Genomic DNA, 23,486 nt, shown 5'->3' on the forward strand with positions numbered 1-23,486 from the left:
CCCAGAAACATATCCCACTTACATGTATGTTCTCCTCATTTATCATTTATGGGTATACTGGTTTTTTTACTACACAGGGCTGCCAGTTTGACATTAGACTTGCTAATGAGCAGTAACCATGTGCTCCTGCGGCCTGTCATTCAGTGCAGTCAAGGTGAATCACAGGCAGCAGAGAAGAGCTTAGCAGTCAACCTTCTTCCACATCCTGCTCTCAGGAAACAAGCAAGAGGAGGAGCCAGAGGTGTCATTTGACACTGATGACAGCGTATTTATTTCCTATGCAAAACAGCCAAGGCAAAAAGACAAAGAGAAGCTAACTTCTGTAAGAAGGAGCTGGATGGAAAAGGTGATGCTGGCAGCTGCCTTTGCAGACTCCAACTCCAGCACCATGAATGTGTCTTCTGCTCACCTCCACTTTGCTGGAGGGTACCTGCCTTCTGACTCCAAGGACTGGAGGACTATAGTCCCAGCTCTCTTGGTGGCTGTCTGCCTGGTGGGCTTCGTGGGAAACCTGTGTGTGATGGGCACCCTCCTTCATCGTGCTTGGAAAGGAAAGCCATCCATGATCCACTCCCTGATTCTGAATCTCAGCCTGGCTGATCTCTCTCTCCTGCTCTTTTCTGTGCCTGTCCGAGCTACAGCATACTCCAAAGGTGTTTGGGATCTAGGCTGGTTTGTCTGCAAGTCCTCTGACTGGTTCATCCACACATGCATGGCAGCCAAGAGCCTGACAATCGTTGCAGTGGCCAAAGTATGCTTCATGTATGCAAGTGACCCAGCCAAGCAAGTAAGTATCCACAACTGCACCATCTGGTCAGTGCTGGTGGCCATCTGGGCTGTGGCCAGCCTGCTACCCTTACCAGAATGGTTCTTTAGCACCACTAGGCATTACGCAGGTGTGGAAATGTGCCTCATGGATGTACCCGCTGTGGCCAAAGAGTTCATGTCAATGTTTGGTAAGCTCTACCCTCTCCTGGTATTTTGCTTTCCATTACTCTTCGCCAGCTTTTATTTCTGGAGAGCTTATGGCCAATGCCAAAAACGAGGAACTAAGACTCAAAATCTTAGAAACCAGATGCGCTCAAGGCAACTCACAGTGATGCTGCTGAGCATTGCCATCATCTCTGCTATTCTGTGGCTCCCTGAATGGGTAGCTTGGCTGTGGATATGGCACGTGAAAGCTGGAGGCCCAGCCCCACCACAAGGTTTTATAGCCCTATCTCAAGTTCTAATGTTTTCCATCTCTTCAGCAAATCCTCTCATTTTTCTAGTGATGTCAGAGGAGTTCAAGGAAGGCTTCAAAGGCTTATGGAAATGGATGATAACCAAAAAACATCCCACTGCCTCTGAGTCTCAGGAAATACCAACTGGTAACTCAGAGGTCCTTCCTGACAATGTGCCATCTCTAGAGTCCCCAACATCCACACGAGACAAAGAGGAAACTGGTTCTCCCTCCTGCAGCAAAGAGAAAAGTGACAAGGCAGAGATTCCCATCCTCCCTGATGTAGAGCAGTTTTGGCATGAGAGGGACACAGTCCCTTGTGTACAAGACAATGACCCTATGCCCTGGGAACATGAAGGTCAAGAGACAGGCGGAGATTGTGATAAATAGATTAAGTTTCAAAGCAAATGCGATTATTGTATTTACTTGTACTGCTGCTTATCAATACTGCTGACTTTACCATATAAAACATGCTAAAATTATTACTGTTAAGAACTACAAAAATGCTTCACAGTCTGCATTTTCAAACTGTGCAACTTGGTAAGTAGAACACCATGTTAGGAGTAATAATTATGTTTCAGAATTATAACCTGGCTGCCTAAAGAATTAACCGTAAGTGTTCTATGAAGATGCTCCTGCCACAGTGATTAGAAAGCCCAGCTATTTTGCCTCTTGTTCACAATGGCTGTTTTCGGGTACTTTTTAGCACCAGCCCTTTACTGGTTGGAGTAGAGCTTATTGTCAAAGGCTAAATAAACCCCTTTACCTTTAGTTTCCTCCTGAATGTGCTAGCTCTAACTTCACCTATCAAATTTTATTTCACATAACCAAAGCTCAAAATCTATTTCCAATTAAGAGATTTTACTTTAACACATTAACAAATAAATTTTAATGTTATCTTTTTTTTAAAAAAAATCTTAACTTACTTGATGAAAATCCATACAGAATTTCCATGACTGAAGGCTGCAGAATAAGGACCAGCACCTTATTCTCATTCTGGGCTAATTTCAAACCATGGCTTATTTTGGCTAAGTTCAGGTAAATTCAAACTTTGCCATATACTAAAACCTGCTTCATTGGTCTTTTTAAGCCACCTCAGGGAGACTTCAGTTTCTGAGGATTTTAGCAGCTTAGCATGCCATTCTATTTTGATATGGAGAAAGAACTTAAAGACTATCCTTCCTTCTCTTCCCAATTATCTACGCTTCCAAATGCAGGAAACAGTTACTCTTCTACAAGCTAAAATCAATCTGTCCCAGTATCTCTTTTCTCTCAAGATACACTATAAGCTATGGTAAATGACAGAGGTATTACCTACTGAAGGCAACCCTCAAAATACAGATACAAAGGAGGAATAGAGATGGTGCTCTTTCTTGTTAAATGATATTAAATGTTTCCATATATTGAACTTGAATCATGCCCAACTTTTAAAACACCTCAGGGCTTTTAAGCTATAAGGGTAATCAAGAGTAACCAGAAAAAAGAGAGATTCATATGGAAAAGAGAAAATTCAATGGACACAAGACAGATAATCTGGCTAAGAATAGAAAACAAAAAGCATGAGGGCAGTACAGAAAGAAAAACAATAAAATTAAATGTTGTGTTCCCAAACATATTAACAGTGTAATTTGAATAACAGGCAATTACTGTTCATTTTACAGCACCGTAAAGCATACGTAATGACTCTGATACATTTATTCCCTTATTAAACATAATAAGGACATTTATCCATGATTCTTGATTACTTTGTTATGGAAATCCTGGGGTATTTTCACTGAGGGTTTCCCTCAGAAAAAACTGCCTTTAGGGTAAGCAATGGAGAATTTGAAATATAAAAATATGCTGTGGACAAAATTTTTATTTAAAAAAAAATGTTCAGTGTGGGTTTTTGGGGTTTACTTTTTTTACAAATGGTTATGGTTTGTTTTTTTAACACAGAAGATATGGCTATTTTCTTTTCACTTGGTTCATTACAAATTTTATTTTAAGGCTCACAGGATAACATAAAGTACAATTTATCTCAAGTATAAAAAATAGTTTTGTGAGACAATAGTTATACAAAGGGATTACCTTTAAAATTGTCTGTGATGAACTATTTGAATTAAAGATTTTTATGTTCATTATATATAATAAATGTAGGATGTAAAGCTTCCAGTGTCTGACATTTTAACTTGTAAACAAATAAAACAATTATGTTTTACTTCAGATAGTTCTGGCAACTTAAAGCTGTCTTTGTCTTGAATGCTCCTTTCAAAATCATCATTTGGCACAATGGGGCTTCATGGGGAGGTCAGACCTTAACACTGGCATTGGGCTCAGGGTAAACTGAATCACGTATTTTAAAAGCGTTTGCTGATAAGCACCAAATCAAGATGCAGATACTGACACACAGTGTAATTACAACGAGCATTTGATTAAGAACCTAATACACAAAGTCCTGACTTGATCCCTGTAAGAAATCTGCACAGAAAAGTTTGATTTGCACCTTATATGAACAATCAATCCCAAATACTTTATGACAAAAGCAGGACATTATTAGGATAGATATCACCAAACCATTTTCTTCACACTTCTCTACTGTGAGAAGCAGAATGTAGTGGGGAAACAATACTACATGGCATTTAGAATAACAAAAGAAAGCATTCTAGAAATCCACCTTTGTAGGGCACTCATATTTCTATAATAGTTGTGTTCCTTTTGGCAAACACTCAGTTTCACTCCTCATAGAACTTAGAAATCACTCAATGAATTTATAAAAATAAATTTCAAAAAAAGAGAAAAAAGTACCCTATTAATTATCAATTTTACAATTTAAGACCTTAGTCAGATAATCAATTCCAGGTTTCTACATACAGAGTTCATATACTTTCTGTAGCACTTCATATATTTAAGCTAAGTAGTCAGTAACACAGATGTGAATGTTTGTGTGTGTGTGATGTGTGTGTGCACATAACACAAATACAGATCTGGTGATATTCCTTCTTTTTAGGTTTTGTTGAAACCATAGTAGGTGTGAGATAATAGGGAAAATAAAATATCCTATTAACATATGTTTCTTAAGCATTTTATTCATTTACTACTCTGAAACTTGCAATCTATAAAGGACTGAAATAGAAGGGGTTTTTAAACTGGGGAGATAAAGCTAGAAAGAGCAACTGGGAATCAAAGATAAGATTCATGGTATGATGTGCTAACACATTAAAAGGATGCCAAAAAAGCATTGATCATTAATATGTTAATATAAAAGACAAAAACAAGAAAACAAAAAAATCAGCATCTTCTTGCTACGAAGCAGTAAGATTTTGCTAAGAGACTGAGCACCAAAATGGTTCTTCACAAACTCCTTCCCTTTTATACTGCAGATAATTTATTATTACATTCAGGTCTTTAAAAACTGTGTGATATTCAAGACTTAAAGTCACCTTTCTTTGTGCCACATTACATTTGCTGCTGCTTTTAAGAAAAGGTTTAAAAGAAATTTTTATAAATTATGTTAACAATAATCATATACAATCCACATATATAAAAAGGGTTGGTTTATTGTAGTTCAAATACATAAACTGAACATTCAAACATCTTAAAATTAAACTTTAGAAACAAAAGTTTAACATTCAAACAGGAGTATAGTTTACAGGGAACACCCAAGAAAGGTAATTTGTTGTCTAATCCAGAATATTGAGAGATCACTTAATGGTGAATAAAAATGTGTTTAACCAGCAGTCCTATTCTGGCCAATATGTTAGTTATGACCGTGGTTCCATACCTGAGAAGAAATTACTAAATAAATCTTCTCTTACGCTAAACAACAAGACGTGGCCTATAATGCAGAGGGGATAATCAAAGCACATAAGTGAACAAATAAAACTAAAGTGTTCTTTAGAGACAAAGGTAAAAGTATGTCCATTATAATAATCTTAGCCTCTGGAAGATAAGAATTCAATTTTCAGTGTTTTCTCTTTTACCCGCTTTAAAAAACAAAATCGAAATAAAACAAACCCCAACTTAGGTTTTCTTGGAGTCTGTGGTATTTGCATCTTGCAAGTTCAAACCACAAATGCTCTCACGTCTTGCATGTATAACACTGCTAGAAAGAACGTCACCAAAGTCACTGACTTCCACACCTCATAAAAGGATGATTTTTAGCTTCAAGATTTTAGATTTACTAGAGACAGCCTATATTTGAGTATGTATGTCAGTCATGCCACACAAAGAAAAGCATAAATATTTCCAAAGTGTTCTCTGTTCAGAAACTGATCATGAATGCTTCTCCTCCTGTTCATCAGATGATTTTGAATAGTTTGACTAATGCACATACATGTAAAAACCTGAAAATTGGCTCATGCAAGCGTTTTGAATTAATAGATACCCCCGTGGAAGAGTTTTCAGAATTATTTTGTTGATCGTCTTGTGGGCTCTGATGCCGTGGGAGGTGGGGGTGGACCCCGGCGATCCAGGTCATCCACATACGCCACAATCAATTTACGCCTCTCCTCTGGCACACAGTCTAGTACTAGATACCGTTTGTCGTTCTGCAAAATTTTTTCTACATCTTTCAGGTGCTGATCAGATTCCTGAATTAGCTTTTTGGATCTGAAAGAAGAAAAGAAGTCGAAGAATTACTGCCTGCTGTTCCTAGGTCTTTCAGAAATGAGCTGGAAATGTCCATCTAGTTCCTAATTGTGTTTCCATTTTTATTTTTTTAAGAAAAACTGCACTGCAGTGGTCACCTTTGTAAGTCGCCTCAGCAAAGACTCCAAGGAGTGAAAGGGCCTCAGAAGCTGAATTACCCTCCCGCCCCTACTGGTGGTCCCTCCAGATCAGGGCTGAGGGTGGGTGGGTAAATCTCGCCCGTGCTGTACCTGTTCTGTGGATGAACAGAGGACTTCAGTCTGCGGGGCTGCCAATCCCAGCATCTTTCACAAGCTTTCACTTTCACATCTTTCACTAAATTAACTATAAAAATGTAGAAAGAAGTCTTACTTCACATCTAATTTAAAAGCCCAAGCTGATGCAAAACATTAAGGATCCTGACCAAAAAATCCAATGACAAAATATCTAAAAACCACACCCTCAGCACTATCTATCCTCCCGTGCACATACCCTTAAGATGTTTCAAATTTTTCTCATAAAAGAAGAAAAGCTGGAGCATGAAACAAAAATGGTTTCCTGCATACTGATTGATAAGCAATGTAAAATTGTTTTGCTGATGATAAATTGTTGGCATGGGGAACCACTGGATAGGTCACAGAGAAATCTCGTTTTAAAGCTCTGATTTTATCATTTAAATTTTCGTTTACAAGTATCCAGCAAACTCCTTTCCTCTGAGAAAAAACATTTTTTGCTGAGCTTAAATAAGATGATTTCTAGCTGTAGAAGGGTTCAACAACACTGAATAGTCTTCAGAGGAGGCAATGGTAATTGACAGTGAAGAATTATTTAAAAAGTCTCTTCATGAAATGCAATTCTTATATACTTGGGGAAACTCCTAAAAAAGCAGTGAAGTAAAAACAAAAGTATGTTTAAAAAACTAGATGGGTGGGTAACAAAATAAGAATTGACATCTGGGCCCTTTCTTAAAAAAAAAAAAAAGGTACGATAGATATGGGCTGTATTTGGCCTTTTTGATAAAAGTTGGCTGCTTCTTATTCCTAAAAATTAATAATGTCAACATGTGTGTGAATGCAAAGTTTGCCTTGGCCATTAGAGTAAGAGCTAGTAAAGACAATGACTGCCGATATGAAACATTTCATGGCACACACCTATATGTTATAAATTTGGTCTCTTTCAAAAGCGTCCTGAAGTCAGCTTTGGCTGTGATGTATTTGTCTCTGATGTATTCTTCAAATTCTCTTTGTTTTTTCTGCAAAAAGACAATAAAATTAGAAAAAAATCCACTAATTCCAAAATTAGTATCAATTATTTACTAAACCAGTAATTTTTAAGTTGCATCATAAAAACTGCACAAGAAAAAGGCAATATAAGGTTATTTTTGCTCATATAAAATTTATTAAAATGCAAAATCTGCAATGTACATTGTTAAGGCCAAAAGAAAGCAAGAAAGAGAAACCATATTGATATAACAGCAGTAGCTAAAACTTGAGGGCTTGCTATGTTCTACACTGTGCTGAGGGTTTTATGAAGATATCTCCTTTACTCTTCATAACAACCTCTTAGATGCTCTTAAAAATAAGGAAATTAGGGGCCGGCCCACTGGTGTAGTGGTTAAGTCCGTGTGCTCCACTTCAGTGGCCAGGGGTTTGCAGATTTGGATCCTGGGCATCAACCTACCACCACTCATCAAGCCATGCTGTGGTGGCATTCCACACAAAATAGAGGAAGATAGGCACAGATGTGAGCTCAGCAACAATCCTCCTCAAGCAAAAAGAGGAAGACGGGCAACAGATGTTAGCTCAGGGCCAATCTTCCTTACAAAAAAAAAAATAGGGAAATTAAGGGTTAAATGTGCATTTCCTGCAGACTGTATTTATATCTTCAAGCACAAAGACACTAATGTAGTATAATTTATGGATACACTAACCATGAGATAACACCCAGAACCTAAGTTTTACTAAGCCTTTAGCTTTTCTTCTAAGGGGACAGTAATGATAGGTATAAACTCTTTGGGCTAAAACAAAGACCTTAGTATCAATTCTAAAGAGTCAGAAAAGTTAAAAAGTTAGAGACTGGCTCTCTCAGCTATCAGTCTACCCATCTTTCCTAGCCATGTGTATTTTGTGGTCTGCACATCTAATAAAATCCAACTTAATGAGGTGTGATGGGAAAGGAATATTAGATCTATGGGTTTTTGGACTCTAGACCTAGAAAAACCAACCAGGAGAGGAGAATGACAGGAAGAGAGAACAAATGAAAGGCCAAAGGATAAAATGGACTTTAGTAAGCTACACTTTCCTTGACATTGTTCACTATTTCAGACCCTAGGTGAGTTCGTTTCCCACACAGCATCAGAGTGCACCAGAACAGGGCTCAGCTTCTACAAACTGCACTCACCTGAGGTTCCTTTACCCCACAAAGTCTCGGAAGCACATAAGAACTAGAGATCACATTACGGTGTTCTGCTAGCATGGCTTAAGAGTCAGGCACTTTGACAGCCTGGGACGAACTGCCAGCCTGAATATATCTATCTAGTGGGACCTGACTATACAATAAATAGAAACTATAGCTTCATTAAATCTCTAAGATGCCAAAACACAGGATTAAAATTTTTAAAGTTTCTGTTGTGCTGTCTTGTTCATATATTGTACAACAACAAAAAAATACACTTAAAATTCAGATTTATTTCTCATACGATTAAAAGTTATTCACCTAAAATACCAACTTCATTTTGGTCAAGATATTAGTGCTGCTGATTAAGCACCCAATTAATATTTATAAATTCACAGTAAATTTCAGACAAAACCCACTTACCCTGTCACTGGAGGAGAACTTAATGCACCGAGGATCTTCTTTAATGATTTTTTTTACTTCTTTCCATGTGGATGTTAAGGTAATCTTTGAAATGACAAGTGAATAAAAAACATAAATACAACTCACTCTTACTGTGGGGGTCAAAGTGCAGCACATATGGTACATAATATTACACACTGACCTGCGATCTCTTGTAATGCCCAAGCGTAACTGGACTAGTTAGGGACAGGGAAGCAGCTTTAAGGTAATTTCTTTTTGTTGGCTTGCCACAAGAGTTATTTTCATGGCCATCCTTTCAGGGTGGCCTAAGACAATCACCTGCAAACCCTGTATCTCCATGGGCAACATCATAAATTCTGAAGAAGCCATCGCCAAAAAAGAGAGCAGATAAACAGGAACAAAACCTGGACAACAGAGTGTACAAACTGCCAAACAAGGGGGCCACAGTACCAAATTGAAAATGGAGCGAAAGAAGGAATCTATTAAATCTATCATCACAAGCGATCAATGATGACATACAGCTAAGGACATCCTGAATTACCACAGGAGCAGATAAGAATTTGAAAACTCCAAAAGGAAGTAATTTTTAAATAGTAAGAATGCCATCAACATTTTACTATAAAAAAAAAAAAAATCAGAGAAGAAAGAATCATAAAACCCACGAATTCCAGTAATGGATCTAAAGACCATGACACTAAATATCATATCAATGTTTTACTTTCTGGAATTATTAACGAAGATTCGTCTAGATTAAAATAGGAAAAGACTCTTACTGCAGAAGTTTCATCCAGAAGTTGCCTAAAGTGCTCCCTCTTCTTTTTGGTAAGTGCTTCAATGTGTTCATTAAAAAGCTTCTCTTTCTCCTCTCTTTCCAGCAAGGATCCAGATTCCCAGCGGTGATCTTTCCGGAGAGTCCTCCGAGTATCAGACCACGAAACATCTGAAGAACGTACCTTAAAACAGAGAACTGTATCTATCACCAGACAGACTTATCTTTTCATATTTCAACAACAAAAGGCTCATTTTTATTTAGCTCAGGAATGATACACTTAATAAAAGCAGCTTCTGGTGACTCCATTTTAGGTAAGAAGTCACTGAAAATCTGCTTCTTGAAGCCAGAAATCTCACCTCCCAGAGCAAACCTAAGCTATCAACTACGGGTTTAGAGGTAGGAAAGGATGAAAAGAAGGTATCTCCCATCAACTATCGTCCCTAAGAAGTTTAACAGTACATGTAGATACTCTATTTAACAGCTTATCAACTTCTAATAGGAGAACTGGATACGGATAAAAGAGGAAATACATTGTCTTCCTGTAGCACTAAGTAGCTCACAGAAAAAAAACTCAACAAATCTTGAGCTCAAACTTGGACTTATCAACTGCATATTGAAAGTGACACTTTCAAGCAGAAGCAAGAATTAACATGGTTAAGAAGATAACAGAAGACATGACAGATCTGGCTGGTTCACCAACCAGTAGAAAGGACTGCTTCATTGCTGGTAAGAGCATTACTAGTTAAGTCACAGTGCTGCCAATGCTAAGAAATATGGGAAGCCGAAAAGACAGAAAGAATGAATGAAAATATAAAAACATTTATTTAACCAACATTTATCAAGTATCTAAATACATGTCAGGTAAACATTGTGCTTGGCACTGGGAATACATAATAAATAAGACACCAGCCCTCCCTTCCTTCAAAGGGCTCGTCTTGTTTAGGGAAGACACACATTTAAGTAAATAACTGCAATAACATGGAGTGAGTGCAGCAGAGGTGTATGCTGAGCCCAAGGGTGGTAAAAGGAACAGTGAGGTCAAATCTGTCTAGAGAGGTCAGGATCAGCCTCACAGAAGAGAGATGTGAGTGTGCTCTTGAAGAATGACAAAGTTTGCCACCACAGTGCGAAGTTTAAAAGCATTCTAGGAGGTGGGATTGGCATGAGCAATGGTAGGATCTGTTAAATTTAAGTACGGTTCATTAGAGGTAAGTTCAGCTAGGTTAGAGCATAGGGAGCAAGAGGAAACCAATGGGCATAAGGCAATAGGAAAGTCGGGGAGTCAGGGAAAGAACAGAATATTGCGCTAAGGAGACTGAATCTGAAATGCAGATAACTGCTGGAAGTAGGGAGAAATTTCACTCTCTGCAAGCAACAGACAGAGTGACAAAATCAGATTTGCCTTTTACAAAGATTTCTGAGACTGCAATAAAGAGGATGAATTTGGGGAAAGTAGAAGCAGGGAGAGAAACTGTAATTGTCCAGAGAACAGAAGCAGGAAATGGAACAGAGACCAGCAGAAGCAAGGAAAGAAATCAGAAGAAGCAACAGGAGTGATGAGAAGAGCCCCACTGAAAGACAGAAAAGAAAGAGCAGGAGAGATGGTGACAAGAAGAGGAAAGAAAAAACAAGTAGAACAGCAGAGCAGTCTGGGGGCATTCACTGTAGGGACAGAAAACCCTACATACCTCAACAACCCTGGGTAATGCAGAAGGATTTTCAAGAAAGTTCCAGGCTATCTCCAACAAGCCTGGGTAATGCAGAAGGATTTTCAAGAAAGTTCCAGGCTATCTCCTGGGGTCAGTATACCTTCAGTCCTACATCTCATACCATCTACATGTACAATAATTGATCATCACAATGATGACTCTAAATCATCAAGAAAAAGATTAAATTATATTCAGCACGCTTTGTGTATTACTACTGCATCTAAGTGTGTAATAACTTAAGAACAATAAAAAATAAAGCTTTGAGACTAAAAGATTATGAATTTTTTATATATACAAAACATCTAACCTCTGAAAATGCTAAATAACTAGGGTTTTCCCATTCTAATGATGCTAATACCAAGTACTCAACTGTAAAATGCTTTATAAATAACTTACCAAATCATCCCCCTGAGAGTCAAGTTAAAGAGTACGAAACGTTCACCAATGAGGTTATATAATGGATTTTTGTAATATCCACTACTTTAGAGGAAAATATCAAAAGAGTAATATATACCATGTCAGACAGAAGAGCCTTGAAATTCTGGATAGCTTCTTCTCGTTTGTGTTGCTCTCTCTCTCGATCGATTTCTTTTGTTTGTTCTGAACGAGCCTTCTGAACCTCTCTTTCTCGTTCTCGAAGGCTTGCCTCAATGCGGGCTTGCCTTTCAAGCTCCTTTTCTTTTTCTGAGTCTAAATTCTGTAAAAGTAAAATTACATTATCCTTCTTACCCAGTGCATCAAAATATGCTTCCACAGAATAGCTACTTTACCAAATACAAAATTTCAAACCTAGTTTTTTACCAACAATATATTTAAACGCTGTACCTCATTTCCAAATCAACTACTAAAGATTCTTATATTAAGAATACCAACAAGGAAAACTCCAGACCCCAAACACCAGCAATTACCTTTATAGTGCAATTAAGGATTTTATTATTTCATGGTTACAGTACAAGTAAACACAATGGTTACCTTGGCTATTTTTTCAATGTACTGTTTGAAAAGGTCTTCTCTCATTGATGAACTATCCACAGCTTTGTAACGTGGATCACTTTCTACTTTGTCTTTTACTTTGCTCCATCGAGACTGACTGTCCAAGTGATGATTAGATAATAGTTCAAAGAAATCCGATTTAATCTGTATTTCAGAACAGGTAGTAGGTTGGGAGGAAAACAATGTGCCCATGAGAAATTCTTGATATCTAAATGTTTACAACTAGAAAAAAAGCTCACTTACCTTAAAGATGAGAATAATAACTTTTTAAATACACTCAGAGCGGAATAAATTTTAGTAAAAAAGAGTATCAGAATTGCTCTTTTATGGGAAATATAAAAATCAACACACACATAGGTTCTCATTTAAAATCTACCAAATTCAAGATAAATCATATTCTCCAATGATGATCTCAGATCTGCCATGTTTTATAAGGAACATGAATTTGCATTTATTTTTGGCTAAGATTCAGGCTTATGAACTGACAGTAAAATACTATAATATCCAGATGGTAAGAATGATTTATTTTAAAAAGTATATAAATAAAATTCTTGTTTGTTAGATAGGGGAATTTAGAAATAGTAAAGCACAAATAGCAAGTCTTATACATTACAACCTGAAACTATACTGTCAAATGTCTAAAAACAAAAAAAATAGGATAAATTTTTATATTTTGGTTAAAAAAAGAACAATGTTTGTACCCTTATATATAAGAAAGTTATATATTTCTACGGTCATAATTAATCATCACTAAGAAAACTATATTCAGATTTTCTGTACTTTTTAGCCAATAAATTTATGCCTTTAACATTATATAACTAAGAAGGTAAGTGTTAACAAAATAGTACTCTTAACAAATCAAGTACTAAGTTAGTAACATTATATCAAAGGTATTAAATAACATTAATCCTTTAGCGTCAACATATACAATACTTAGAACTCCTCTTCCAAACTGTATTTTTAATTTTTTTAAATAGGGGAAGAAAGAGATAAATGAGGCATTTATTTTCATGCATCTTTAAGGACCTGTTTTAAAATTCTGTCTCATTTAGATCATTTTGTACTCTACTTCTACCAGGGAAGTCACCCAAGGTAACCAAAGTTATTTCACCAGAAGATTCTGGCCATGTCAAGAACCTCTCCTCCCTATACGGATTAAAACTGCTGCCTTCCTACCTGACCAAGGGAATGAGAAATCAGGAATGGAATCACAATTTAAACTGTGTGGGCACAAAATAAGTGAATCATTCCTTCTGCCCATTCCCCCAAAAACTTTAATTCTCCATTAGGGGATTAAAAGAGAGGTTGATCTCCTTTCTGGGTAACACTTGTAGGGTTATAAGAAACAGAATTTCTGCGTTAGAGAATTTTTAAAAAGACAAAAGCTAACCAGCTGTGGATTTCTCCACTGTTGAACTTGGCTCTTGACTTTGTTTGGATTAATGAGAAATACTCCAGTATTTCCAGATAGTGATAAAGAAACTACTTGATGTAGTGATTTAACATAATTTTTTGGTTCATCTTGTCTAGTTTGTATCTGCATGATGAACACCAAATTCCTAGATGTATGTGAAAGTAGAAGGCAAATTTACAAAATTTATGTTAAATAAAACATGAAAGCTATTATCAAATAGGAATCTTTCTAAGTCATAGGAATTTATATTAAAACAATTTTCAAATATGAGACACAAAGCCTATATAGTAAGGATTATCAAAAAGTTTTAAAAATGTGTGATGTATAAACAAAGTGAACTTTAAATAAGTTTTACTTCCTTTCACTGTACCATGACAGGCTATAAATGGCTTACCAAAGCTGCTGTTTGTATGAGAAAAATTACTTAACAACTGCATAAAGGTCAAAAAATGTCAATTACCATTAGCAGCAATTCAAAGCCCTATTTTCCCTATTTTCATCTCTCCAAAAATGCAAGTATCTTACCATCTAGGCTGTTCAGTTTAATATGGAGACATAGGGTCTTTGGCCTAATGTAACAAAAATACTTAACTTGTTCAGCAGGAAATTTAAGAGAGGGAAGAGAGAAAAATGTCAACTTCATAAGAAGATTAACTCCATTATGTGCAACTTCAAGAGGGTTGTTCCAAAAGGTAAATTATCTGAATCACAATTGTATAACAATTGGCTACAATAATAAATAAATTGTAGTAAAATAAATGAAAACTTGAGGGTAGGTACTTTGGCAAACTAAATAGTCTAGTAAAAATAAACAGTGTTCTAGGAGCATTTTTTATAAAACGGAAAATTACCAGTGAAACATACATGAAAATGATGATTATACCCTTAGCCTGAAAATGCCTACTGAAGAAAAAAAAGGATTTCAGCAGAAGTCAATGTTCTGTGAAGGTTTTTGACCCAGCAAGTAATTACTTTTAAACTCTTACTGTTCAGCTATTGATTCAGTTATCTCAATGTTATAAAGACCAGTTAGAGAATCACAAGAACAGGAAGAAACTTCAATATGCCAACATGCTACTGGTACTGATTTCACCATTCAATTACACACAGTTAACATGTGATTTAAGAAAACAGTGTAGACAATATGCTTCATAGGAATAAATATACAGAGAAAGTCATAAAGTGATAAAACTTCATTAACCAGAAACTTCTCAGAATGTGAATATAAAATATACTATATTTAAACCCTTACTTTAAAGATTTCTGCTTTCATAGCCTAGTTAGTAATTTATTTTGCATTCTTTAAATTGGCTGAGAAGGTTTCACTTTAGTAATTTCCTGCTTTATTTTTTTTAACTTAGTAATGGTACAAAGCCAAATCTATAATGTAGAGAATTAAAATTTTATAATAAAAAGACAATAAATCTGAACATATTAGGTTGATTTAGATGTAATGTCTATTTAATTTCTTATTTTAATTAACACATTCTGGGCACAACTCTCATTACTTCATAAGGAAAAAGACTAAAAAATGTAAAGTACCGGAACTGCGGGAGGCTAAAGTCACCACACAGAGAGATACCAATTCTTTCCTCACTAGGAAATCCCATAATACTTTGCGTATCAGTGATTGACAGCTGTCAGACTGAACTGATTGACAGGCCGCACAGCACAAAACTGTCAAGTCTATCCACTTGTTATAAAACAGAATACACAAAATAGTTACAAAAGAAAATGTTTAGAAAAAGAACATTAGTTACAAATGCAAAGAGAAAAACATTCAATTTGTATAAAAGCAATCACATAATATCAATCATTTATTTTTACTTGGTTTTCTTTAATCAAATAGGTTACTACTAAAAGTCAAAAGTAGCAAAAACAATTCATTAAGATGATTCTAATTCAATATATAAAATGTTTATGTAGAACTCAATTTTGCATATTTCCTCTGAGAGGCATAATCATTTACAAAAGAAAGTTAATAGTGAAATAATTCTGGAAAAATCTACTTTGAAGCCCAATAAATCAGACAATCAGGGAATTTCAGATATTTCTGACAAAAGTTATTTCACCTAATACTGTGACTATTTTCAATGAAAGAGTCTTCCTCCCAACAAGAGTGATATTTACTTCCTTAACAACATTTCTCAGTAGAATATATAATATTTTAACTTTCTGGAATAATAGGTAACTGTAAATGTCAAGAACGATTAGGCTTCAGAGGGTTTTTCTTCATTCACAAAGCATACAGGGACACTAAGAAAGAGTAGCTGCATGTTTTGATGGTTCACGCACCACTGGTGCCTTCTCCCTACCAGTCTGCCTCCCCAGTGCTGTGCTCCTCTCCACTTCCTGACACTGCTATCAAATGACATTTGGAATTCATTAATCTTTAATAGCTGACCTTTAGTTGTGATAAGCAATAATTTATATGTAAGATATGTTTACTAAAAGATTAGAAAGTCACTAAAATGCTATCTTTTAGAGGGCAAAAAGATAAAGAAGCTTTTTGAGATTTAAATGTTACCATCATAGAGAATCTTGAAATCTTAGCAGGCACCAGTGGACAGAAAGGCCTAACAACCAGTTCTGGATTTACTGGGCATCTTAATATTAATAAAATGTAAAGCAAACATATGTAGTTTAGTGAAGCTACTAGAAATAAGCATTATGGAAGTAAAGTAATAAAATACACACATATAAACAAGTGTAAATGTTAAGTTAAAACGCTAAACAGTAAATGTGGGTCCCGTTATTTACGCCCATTTACGTGATTAGAAACACAGCACCAGCTCAGTCCCTTCCCATTCACACTCCCATCAATCACACCACTGGAACTAAAACCATCTTACCTTCTCACCTCTGGTCTTCGAATCTTCTTTCTCTTTCTTCCTTGCAGCTGCCACAAATTCATTAAACAAGGCTTCTCGATCTTTCATCTTTTCAATTGCTTTGAATCTTGAATCTTTAGCATGCTTGGCTGCAAATTCACTAAAAGTAGCTCTGTAACAAAACGGCAATTGTGCTAACTTTGATAGAGCTATTTCTGCTGGTAGAAAGATATAGCAGAAAATACCATTTTTCCAGCAACAGTATGTGCCAAAGAGACACTGAGTACCAACATTTGCCTAGCCAGTGAACAATGAGCTAAAGAAAGGAGTCAAAAGGGCTAAAGGATAAAAATGTGGCTAGAGATTTGTATACTATCAGCATTGTGTTAGGGGGGATACACATCAGAGAGCAAAGAATTTGTTTGCTTCAAGAGACTTAAGAGCTCATCTATTTCTACCCTTAGATGAGACTGAGTCTTGCTTCTAGGCGTGGTGAAATCTCACTGAATCAGCTCTCCTTCCATAAGCAACTATAAAACTGGGACAAAATACATGAAGCAACCAATTTCAAGCAGTGGACAACAGGCAGAGTAAGAATGAGGTTAAGCGCCATTGCCCTCTCCCTTAGGACAATTTCCCAGGGTGAAAAGAGCTAGAGTCCAAGCACAGCACAGTGGTCCCAACGAGGTAGAAACAGCAGAGATCAGAGTTTGGATGCTAAAATGCCAGAGGAAGAAACTATAGAGAGCACCCCAGAGGAATACCACACAGGAGTCCCCATGAGTAGAAGGCCAAGACTGAGCTGTACAACAGCAGAGAAAGGCCACTCCTGTACCAAGCTGCTACATGGGTAACCGCAAAAAAGAGATACTAGAGACGGAGTAGTGCTGGGAAAAGAACAGTATTACAACAACAAAGCCCACAAAAGATCCACAAGGGAGACAAAGTTGGGAAGTTGAGAGAAATACCTTCCACTTCCTGAGGTCCACACTAACAAAGCATAAAATCAAACCTAAAATTAAGGTGATCAGCCTCTAATTGAAGGGCATACTAAATCAAGAATCTACTCTCTTCAGGGGAATATAAGACTTCAGAGTCTCTACCTATTACCCGCAATTTCCAATATTCAATTAAAAATCACTAAACATTCAGTAAACTATCATAATCTTAATAAAAAGTTTAAAAAAAAATCACTAAATGTTCAAAGAAACATGATCCACAGAAAAAAACATTTTGAAGTCAATAGAAACTGAACCCAAGGTGCCCAGATGTTGTTCTAGGTAGACAAATCCTTCAAAACAATTATAATTATACTGAAAGAACTAAATAAAAATAGGTCAAAGAATTAAAAAGATGGTCTTAAAGAATGAACAAACGGGAGTTTCAGCAGAAATATGGAAAATAGGAAAAAGAACCCAAAACTTGAAAGGAAAAAGTCACTGGATAGGCTTAACATGAGAGGAGAAATAGCAGAATAGAGAGTCAATGACTTGAAGTTAGATCAGTAACAACTATCTAATCAAAAGAGGACACAGAAGGGGCCAGGCCAGTCGTGTAGTGGTTAAGTTTGCACACTCCATTTCAGTAGCCCGGGGTTCTCGGGTTCAGATCCCAGGCATGGACCTAGCACCACTCATCAAACCATGCTGTGGCAGCAACTCACATACAAAATAGAGGACGAATGCCACTGACGTTAGCCCAGGGCCAGTCTTCCTCAAGCAAAAAGAGGAGGATTGGCAAAAGATGTTACCTCAGGGCAAATGTTCCTCACACAAAAAAAAGAGGACACAGAAAAAAGATTGAGGGGAGGAGGAGAACAGTCTCAGGGACATGTGAGATAATATCAAGCATTTTAATATAGGTGTAACAAGAATCCTAAAAGAGAAAGTAGTAAATCAGGGCAGAAAAAATACTGGCCGAAAACTTTCCAAATTTTATGAAAAACATCAATGTACAGATCCAAAAAGTTCAGCAAATGCAAAGCAGGCTAAATAAAAAGATGAGGTCTAAGAGGGCTAATGAGGCATAAAAAAAGAAGTTTCTCCATGAATAAAAGGCACTTACAAAACCTTCATATATTTGGATATGTTTCAATATTTGAAGCTTTCACATTACATAATAGGAATTTACCCTTATAATAAACACTCCCATATTTAGCATGTTTTTAGAGGAGAAAAATAAAGCTTATTTTCCCTTTTAAAAACTATTTAACTATTTTGCCCTAACTGTGCAAAAATAAAACACATTCTTTAGGTGTTAAAACAGATTATATTACAACTTTAATTAGAAAGAAAAAATTGACTGGTTAACTTCAAAATTTAGAATTTAAAATATCAACTGAAGATGTGGAGTACCACTCACAGCTAATATTTGCTATTTTTAAGCTTTGCTAACCAAAGCCAGACTCTAATAAATTTTTTATATGCAACTGTTATTACTCACAGTCTAATTTCGTTAATTCAACATTTTTAACAGAATATACTGCAAACCTGGTTTGAACAATGGATATGTAACTATAATAAAATTAAGGTAAAATAAAAATGCATATCCCAGAAAAGGGATCACATGCAGTACATTTAATCTGTTTTCTTTTCATGATAAATTAAGCACCTTACTTTATAATTTTAAGCTAGAAAAGGCAATTATTACGATAAAAGAATAAACTTTAAAATGTAAAATCAATGTGTAAAGTAAGAATTCAATTATTGTACAGTTATATTACTTATAATAGGTAAAATAATTAATATTTTTTACCAGAGCTGACTAAAATGAAGTTTTAGCACTAGATTCCCAGGGAGATTTTTTTATATGACTCATCTCTTAAAAAAACTGCTCCTTGGTCACAGACATGGTATAAGAATCCTTCTCTTGGGGGATGAGGGGTGGATAATCGTTGGTGGTAGGGGATAGGGAAAAGTATAGTGACCAGGAGTTGCCTATGGGCGGTGCCTGAAATTTCGATTAAAAAAGAAAAAAGGCATAAAAGAAACAGACACTAAAGTTAATTCTCCGCAGTCATTCTTTGCCTTCCAGTGCTTTCTATCTATAAACTCTACTAAAGAGTTTTGTGATTGTGGTCTTTTCAAGAGAAAATTAGGTTTCAAGTCAAAGAGAAATTTATGTCAGTGGAGAGTATTTTCTCAATTTTAAGTTTTTCCTCCTTGTTTCCTGCTACTTAGTGAAATTGATCCTAATCTCTATGCTAGCACTAAATGTATCAATACAGCAATACAACACAATGCCCCGAGTGTTAGGACTTCCAGTTATGTGCCTGATGGCTTTATTTTCTGAAGTAACCTGCATATTTCACATCACTGCAACAACTCTATCTGCCCCAAAAGAAGACGAGTAGGGTACTGTGACTTAATTCGTCAAATCCACAAGAGGGAAACTTCTTTGGAATCTCAATTATTCCCAGACTCATAAAGGGTTTCAATAAATAGGTATGTATTCGGGAATCATTTGAAAATAAGCTGTAGACATCATGAGACTTCATCTATAAATACTTCAGTATGCATCTCCTGAGAGTAAATCCTTTTTCCTCCATAACCACAATAACCCAAGAAAATTACTAATTCTCGAATATCATGTAATACCAATCCATGCTCAAATTTCCCCAACTGCCTCCCAGAATGTCTTTTATAACTCAGCCTCAACTATTTTGACCCACAAACTCACCCGTTTGATTAAGGAAAACCCCAAGACGCCCTGGAGAGTCTGAAACTCTATTACCCATTGAAGATTACTACATTCTTCACAGCCACAAATACTTTTATTAGTTTTATTTTCCGAAATTAGTCTTAATGCCACAGCAGGCTTCTCTTCACATTTCAAATATGAAATTATAATACCGAATATACTTTCTCAAACATCATCACTCTTCCTCCACTGACAGAAATAACTGTTTAAACAAGATGAACTTTCATAAAAAAAAAAAAAGTGCCATTTAACCCAGAGACTCCATGATTCTACCCTATAGTTTTAGAAATTCTCCATGTTCTGAGAACAACTTAATACCACCATTGCCACACCTAAGCCATAAATAAGGAACTAATTCTCCCTCCCTGGACTATTCTGTGTAACACTGGAATCTAGCTGAAATCCCACATTCACTTGGGCAAGTTACCCAATTTGTCTATGTCTTACTTTCCTTCTCTGTAAAACAGGTATGATATGAGTACCTAAATCATATTGGCTGTTTTGAAGATTGAATGAGACCACACACACGTAGTTTAGGGGCATATATGTACACATATAGGTGTAAGTTCATATATATATCTAAGCGCACATAATATATCCAATAATTGATGCTATTGTTGCTATAATGCTAGGCACATAAGTTTAAAAATGTCTCATTTTCTTCAGCCCATTACATATATTCAATACATATCAACAATCAATTGAAAGCATCAGACAAAACCACAATCCAGACACTTAGAAAATTTTGAAATGAGAAATATCTATTTTATACATATGTATTTTTTTTAACTGATCTTAGGAGAAAATATATACATATTTTGATATTTGACAGTAATCACCCACATACCTTGGATTAAATTTTGCTTCTTCCATCATTTTTTTAAAATCTTCCTTGGCTTGCATTATTTTGTTTTTCTTTTCCCTGCGTTCTTCCTCTGCCCTGGTCTTTACATACTGATCAAATACCTATCACAAAAATAAACCAATTTGACAAATTAGTCTTTCAGGTAATCTAAGTACCAAATTATGGAATCTACAAAAAAAATACTAAGTCAATATCTTTGCCCAAACTATAATATATACCTATAATTAATTATAGGTAACTCAATTATATGCAGATTATCTACAGCAAGTCTCACTCTAAAGCTGCAGTTGACAGTAATACACAAGCACACAGTCCTCTATGTAGGCTTCCTAAACAGAAAAAAGTTAAAACGCCCCTTTAATTTTTATTTTCCCTAATCACAAACTGAATACATGTTTATTAAAAAAATCTCAAGCAATTTAGAAATGTTTAAGAGAAATCAGTCACAACATTAACAGTACTGGCATCTATAGTTTAATTTTATTTCTGTGCTTCTCTTTAAGACATCACTATTTTCACCAAAATGTAATCATACTTTACAACTATTCTGTATTTTTCCCCTCTTAATAATATATAGTCAAGATGACGTACTGAACATGCACACTTATTTCCTGCCTTCTTCAAACACCAATGAAATGACAGTAGAGGAATTTCTTTTTTTAAGTCACAAACCAACAAGAACAGGAAAATGAGAAAAAGAGAAGCAGCAACTCTGAAGTTGAAAAGCAAATGGACAAGCAGCAAAGGATTTAGCAGATATGAGAAAGTTGACCCTAACCCATCAGTAAAGAAAACAAAGGAACCAATTATTTTTACTAGAGAATCCTCAGTTAAGGAATTGGTAGCACCGGATAGCCATGGAATTGAGGGGACAGTACAGCTACAATATGGCTGTTTAAGAAACAGTTCAATCACTAGACGCCTCCTCGCCAACTTTATGTATCTGGGTCACTGCCACTTCTGAACCTCAGTAAAAGGCAAGCGGTTAGTCTCTAGAGGAAGAATTGACAAAATCATGATCTGCTGGCCAAATCCAGCCTGCTGCCTGTTTTTATACAGCCCAAGAATAGTTTTGACATTTTTAAATGATTGGATAGAAAAACAATAGAAAATTTCATGACACATGAAAATTAAACGAAATCAAATTTCAGTGTCCATAAATAAAGCTTTCTTTGAACACAGTCATGTTTACTCCTTTACAGATACCTATGGACGCTTCTGAACTACAACAGAGTTACACAATTGTGACAGAGACCATTTGGCCCACAAAGGCTAAAATATTTATCTGACCCTTTATGTTAAAAACTTACTGACCCCTGCTCTATAAAGTAAAACACTGTTTCTGGACTCGGGGAACATGAATTGGGAATGAGGTATACCCGACTGAGAACAGAGGGAATTAAGGAAACATTTATACAACAAATATTCTAACATAGTTCTTTCAGAACCAAAGCTTCAAGAACTGTACCCTCCAGCCAGGAGGTCAGAGTCCTTATGAGGAATCTGACCTGCCTAAAAATTATTTGCTTCAGGGGGTTCTCAACAAACCAGCCTAAGTGCAACCTCAGCACTTTCGACGTTTTGGGCTAGATAATGTTTAGCAGCATCCCTAGCCACTAGACGACAGCAGCACCCCCTCAGCTGTGACAACCAAACTGCCTCTGGTTGAGAACCACTGCTCTACAATAAAGCCCACAATCGTGAGAGCCCACCCAGATGCTAAGATCTCCCAAACAGTGTTCTAGTGCCTCATTCCTAATCACGAGAAGTCAGGGTCAACAAGACATCTAAGGAACTCTCCAACATTAAAAACACAGACCAAAACAGAAAAAACTTAACAGAAACAGACTATGCAAGAAAACAAAAACTTAAAACAAGAAAAATCCTAAATGATCTAATAGAACTAGGAAAAGATACTGAAACTATAAAACAAGAAAACCTCAAAGAACAAAAAAAGAACTCCTGGATATTAAAAAATGACGGAAGAAATGAAAAGTCTAATTAAGGGTTAGACAATAAAGGTGAGAAAGTCATCCAGACAGTTTAAAAAGACGGAGGAAGAAAACAGGAGAGAAAGGTAAGAAAAATTTGAGGACCACCCCAGAAGGGCAAATTCTCTGTCCCAGAATGAAAAAATAAAGAACAAAGCTGGAAAAAAATCAAAAAAAGTAATGCAAGAAAATCTGCCAGAATCTAAAGGCAGGAGTTTCCATATTGAAAGGGCCACCGAGTGCCCAGCACAATAGGCCTTTCCACCAGGGTACATAAGAAATTTCGGAACACTAAAGACTACGGAGGATCCTACATTCTTACAGGGAAGGAAAGTCAGTCAGTCTACATACAAAGGAACAGGTAACAGAATGGCTTCAAAAACGACACCGAAAACTAGAAGCAAAAAGATTTCCAACTTCAAATTCCTTAGCCAACCAAGTAATTCCCAATAAGGGTACAATAAATACGTTTTAAATATGTAAGGCCTCAACAGTTTATTTCCTATAGGTATTCTCTCAAGAAGCTATTACAGGGAAGGAATGCATCAAAAGGGAGTAAAACAAG

The 23,486-nt window shown here is 36.1% G+C and overlaps 2 protein-coding genes across 11 annotated transcripts in view; one reads left to right on the forward strand and one right to left on the reverse strand.

Annotated features, from left to right (window-relative positions):
- Window positions 1–337: 337 nt before the first annotated feature.
- Window positions 338–4,009, forward strand: GPR151 (G protein-coupled receptor 151). The gene has a single exon (XM_070233105.1). It carries the CDS (start codon window positions 338–340, stop codon window positions 1,610–1,612), a length of 1,275 nt encoding a protein of 424 aa, XP_070089206.1. The 3' UTR covers window positions 1,613–4,009.
- A 732-nt stretch (window positions 4,010–4,741) lies between these two features.
- The window catches only part of TCERG1 (transcription elongation regulator 1), a 62,012-nt gene continuing 43,267 nt past the window's right edge, over window positions 4,742–23,486 (reverse strand). For 4 of the 10 annotated variants that reach the window (XR_011425056.1, XR_011425055.1, XR_011425054.1 and 1 more), the window contains 9 exons: window positions 20,913–21,031; window positions 16,388–16,538; window positions 12,101–12,265; window positions 11,643–11,825; window positions 9,421–9,600; window positions 8,648–8,731; window positions 6,982–7,082; window positions 6,082–6,175; window positions 4,742–5,812 (listed from right to left, as the gene is read on the reverse strand). Coding sequence is in view for 5 of the 10 variants with exons in the window: in XM_001503892.6 (XP_001503942.2) it covers window positions 5,611–5,812; window positions 6,982–7,082; window positions 8,648–8,731; window positions 9,421–9,600; window positions 11,643–11,825; window positions 12,101–12,265; window positions 16,388–16,538; window positions 20,913–21,031 (1,185 nt within the window). In the remaining 5 variants the exon portion in view is untranslated. Of the gene's footprint in view, window positions 5,813–6,081; window positions 6,176–6,981; window positions 7,083–8,647; window positions 8,732–8,828; window positions 9,601–11,112; window positions 11,289–11,642; window positions 11,826–12,100; window positions 12,266–16,387; window positions 16,539–20,912; window positions 21,032–23,486 lie in introns of those variants that run through there. The other 6 variants (XM_001503892.6, XM_005599328.4, XM_003362796.5 and 3 more) reach the window with 3 other exon arrangements.

This window comes from Equus caballus, chromosome 14, assembly GCF_041296265.1.
Source record: "Equus caballus isolate H_3958 breed thoroughbred chromosome 14, TB-T2T, whole genome shotgun sequence".
Classification (NCBI taxonomy): domain Eukaryota; kingdom Metazoa; phylum Chordata; class Mammalia; order Perissodactyla; family Equidae; genus Equus; species Equus caballus.

What these genes read in the sequence shown, in the direction of transcription:
- GPR151 (XM_070233105.1), top strand. Translation starts at nt 338, where the DNA reads ATGGAAAAGGTGATGCTGGCAGCTGCCTTTGCAGACTCCAACTCCAGC.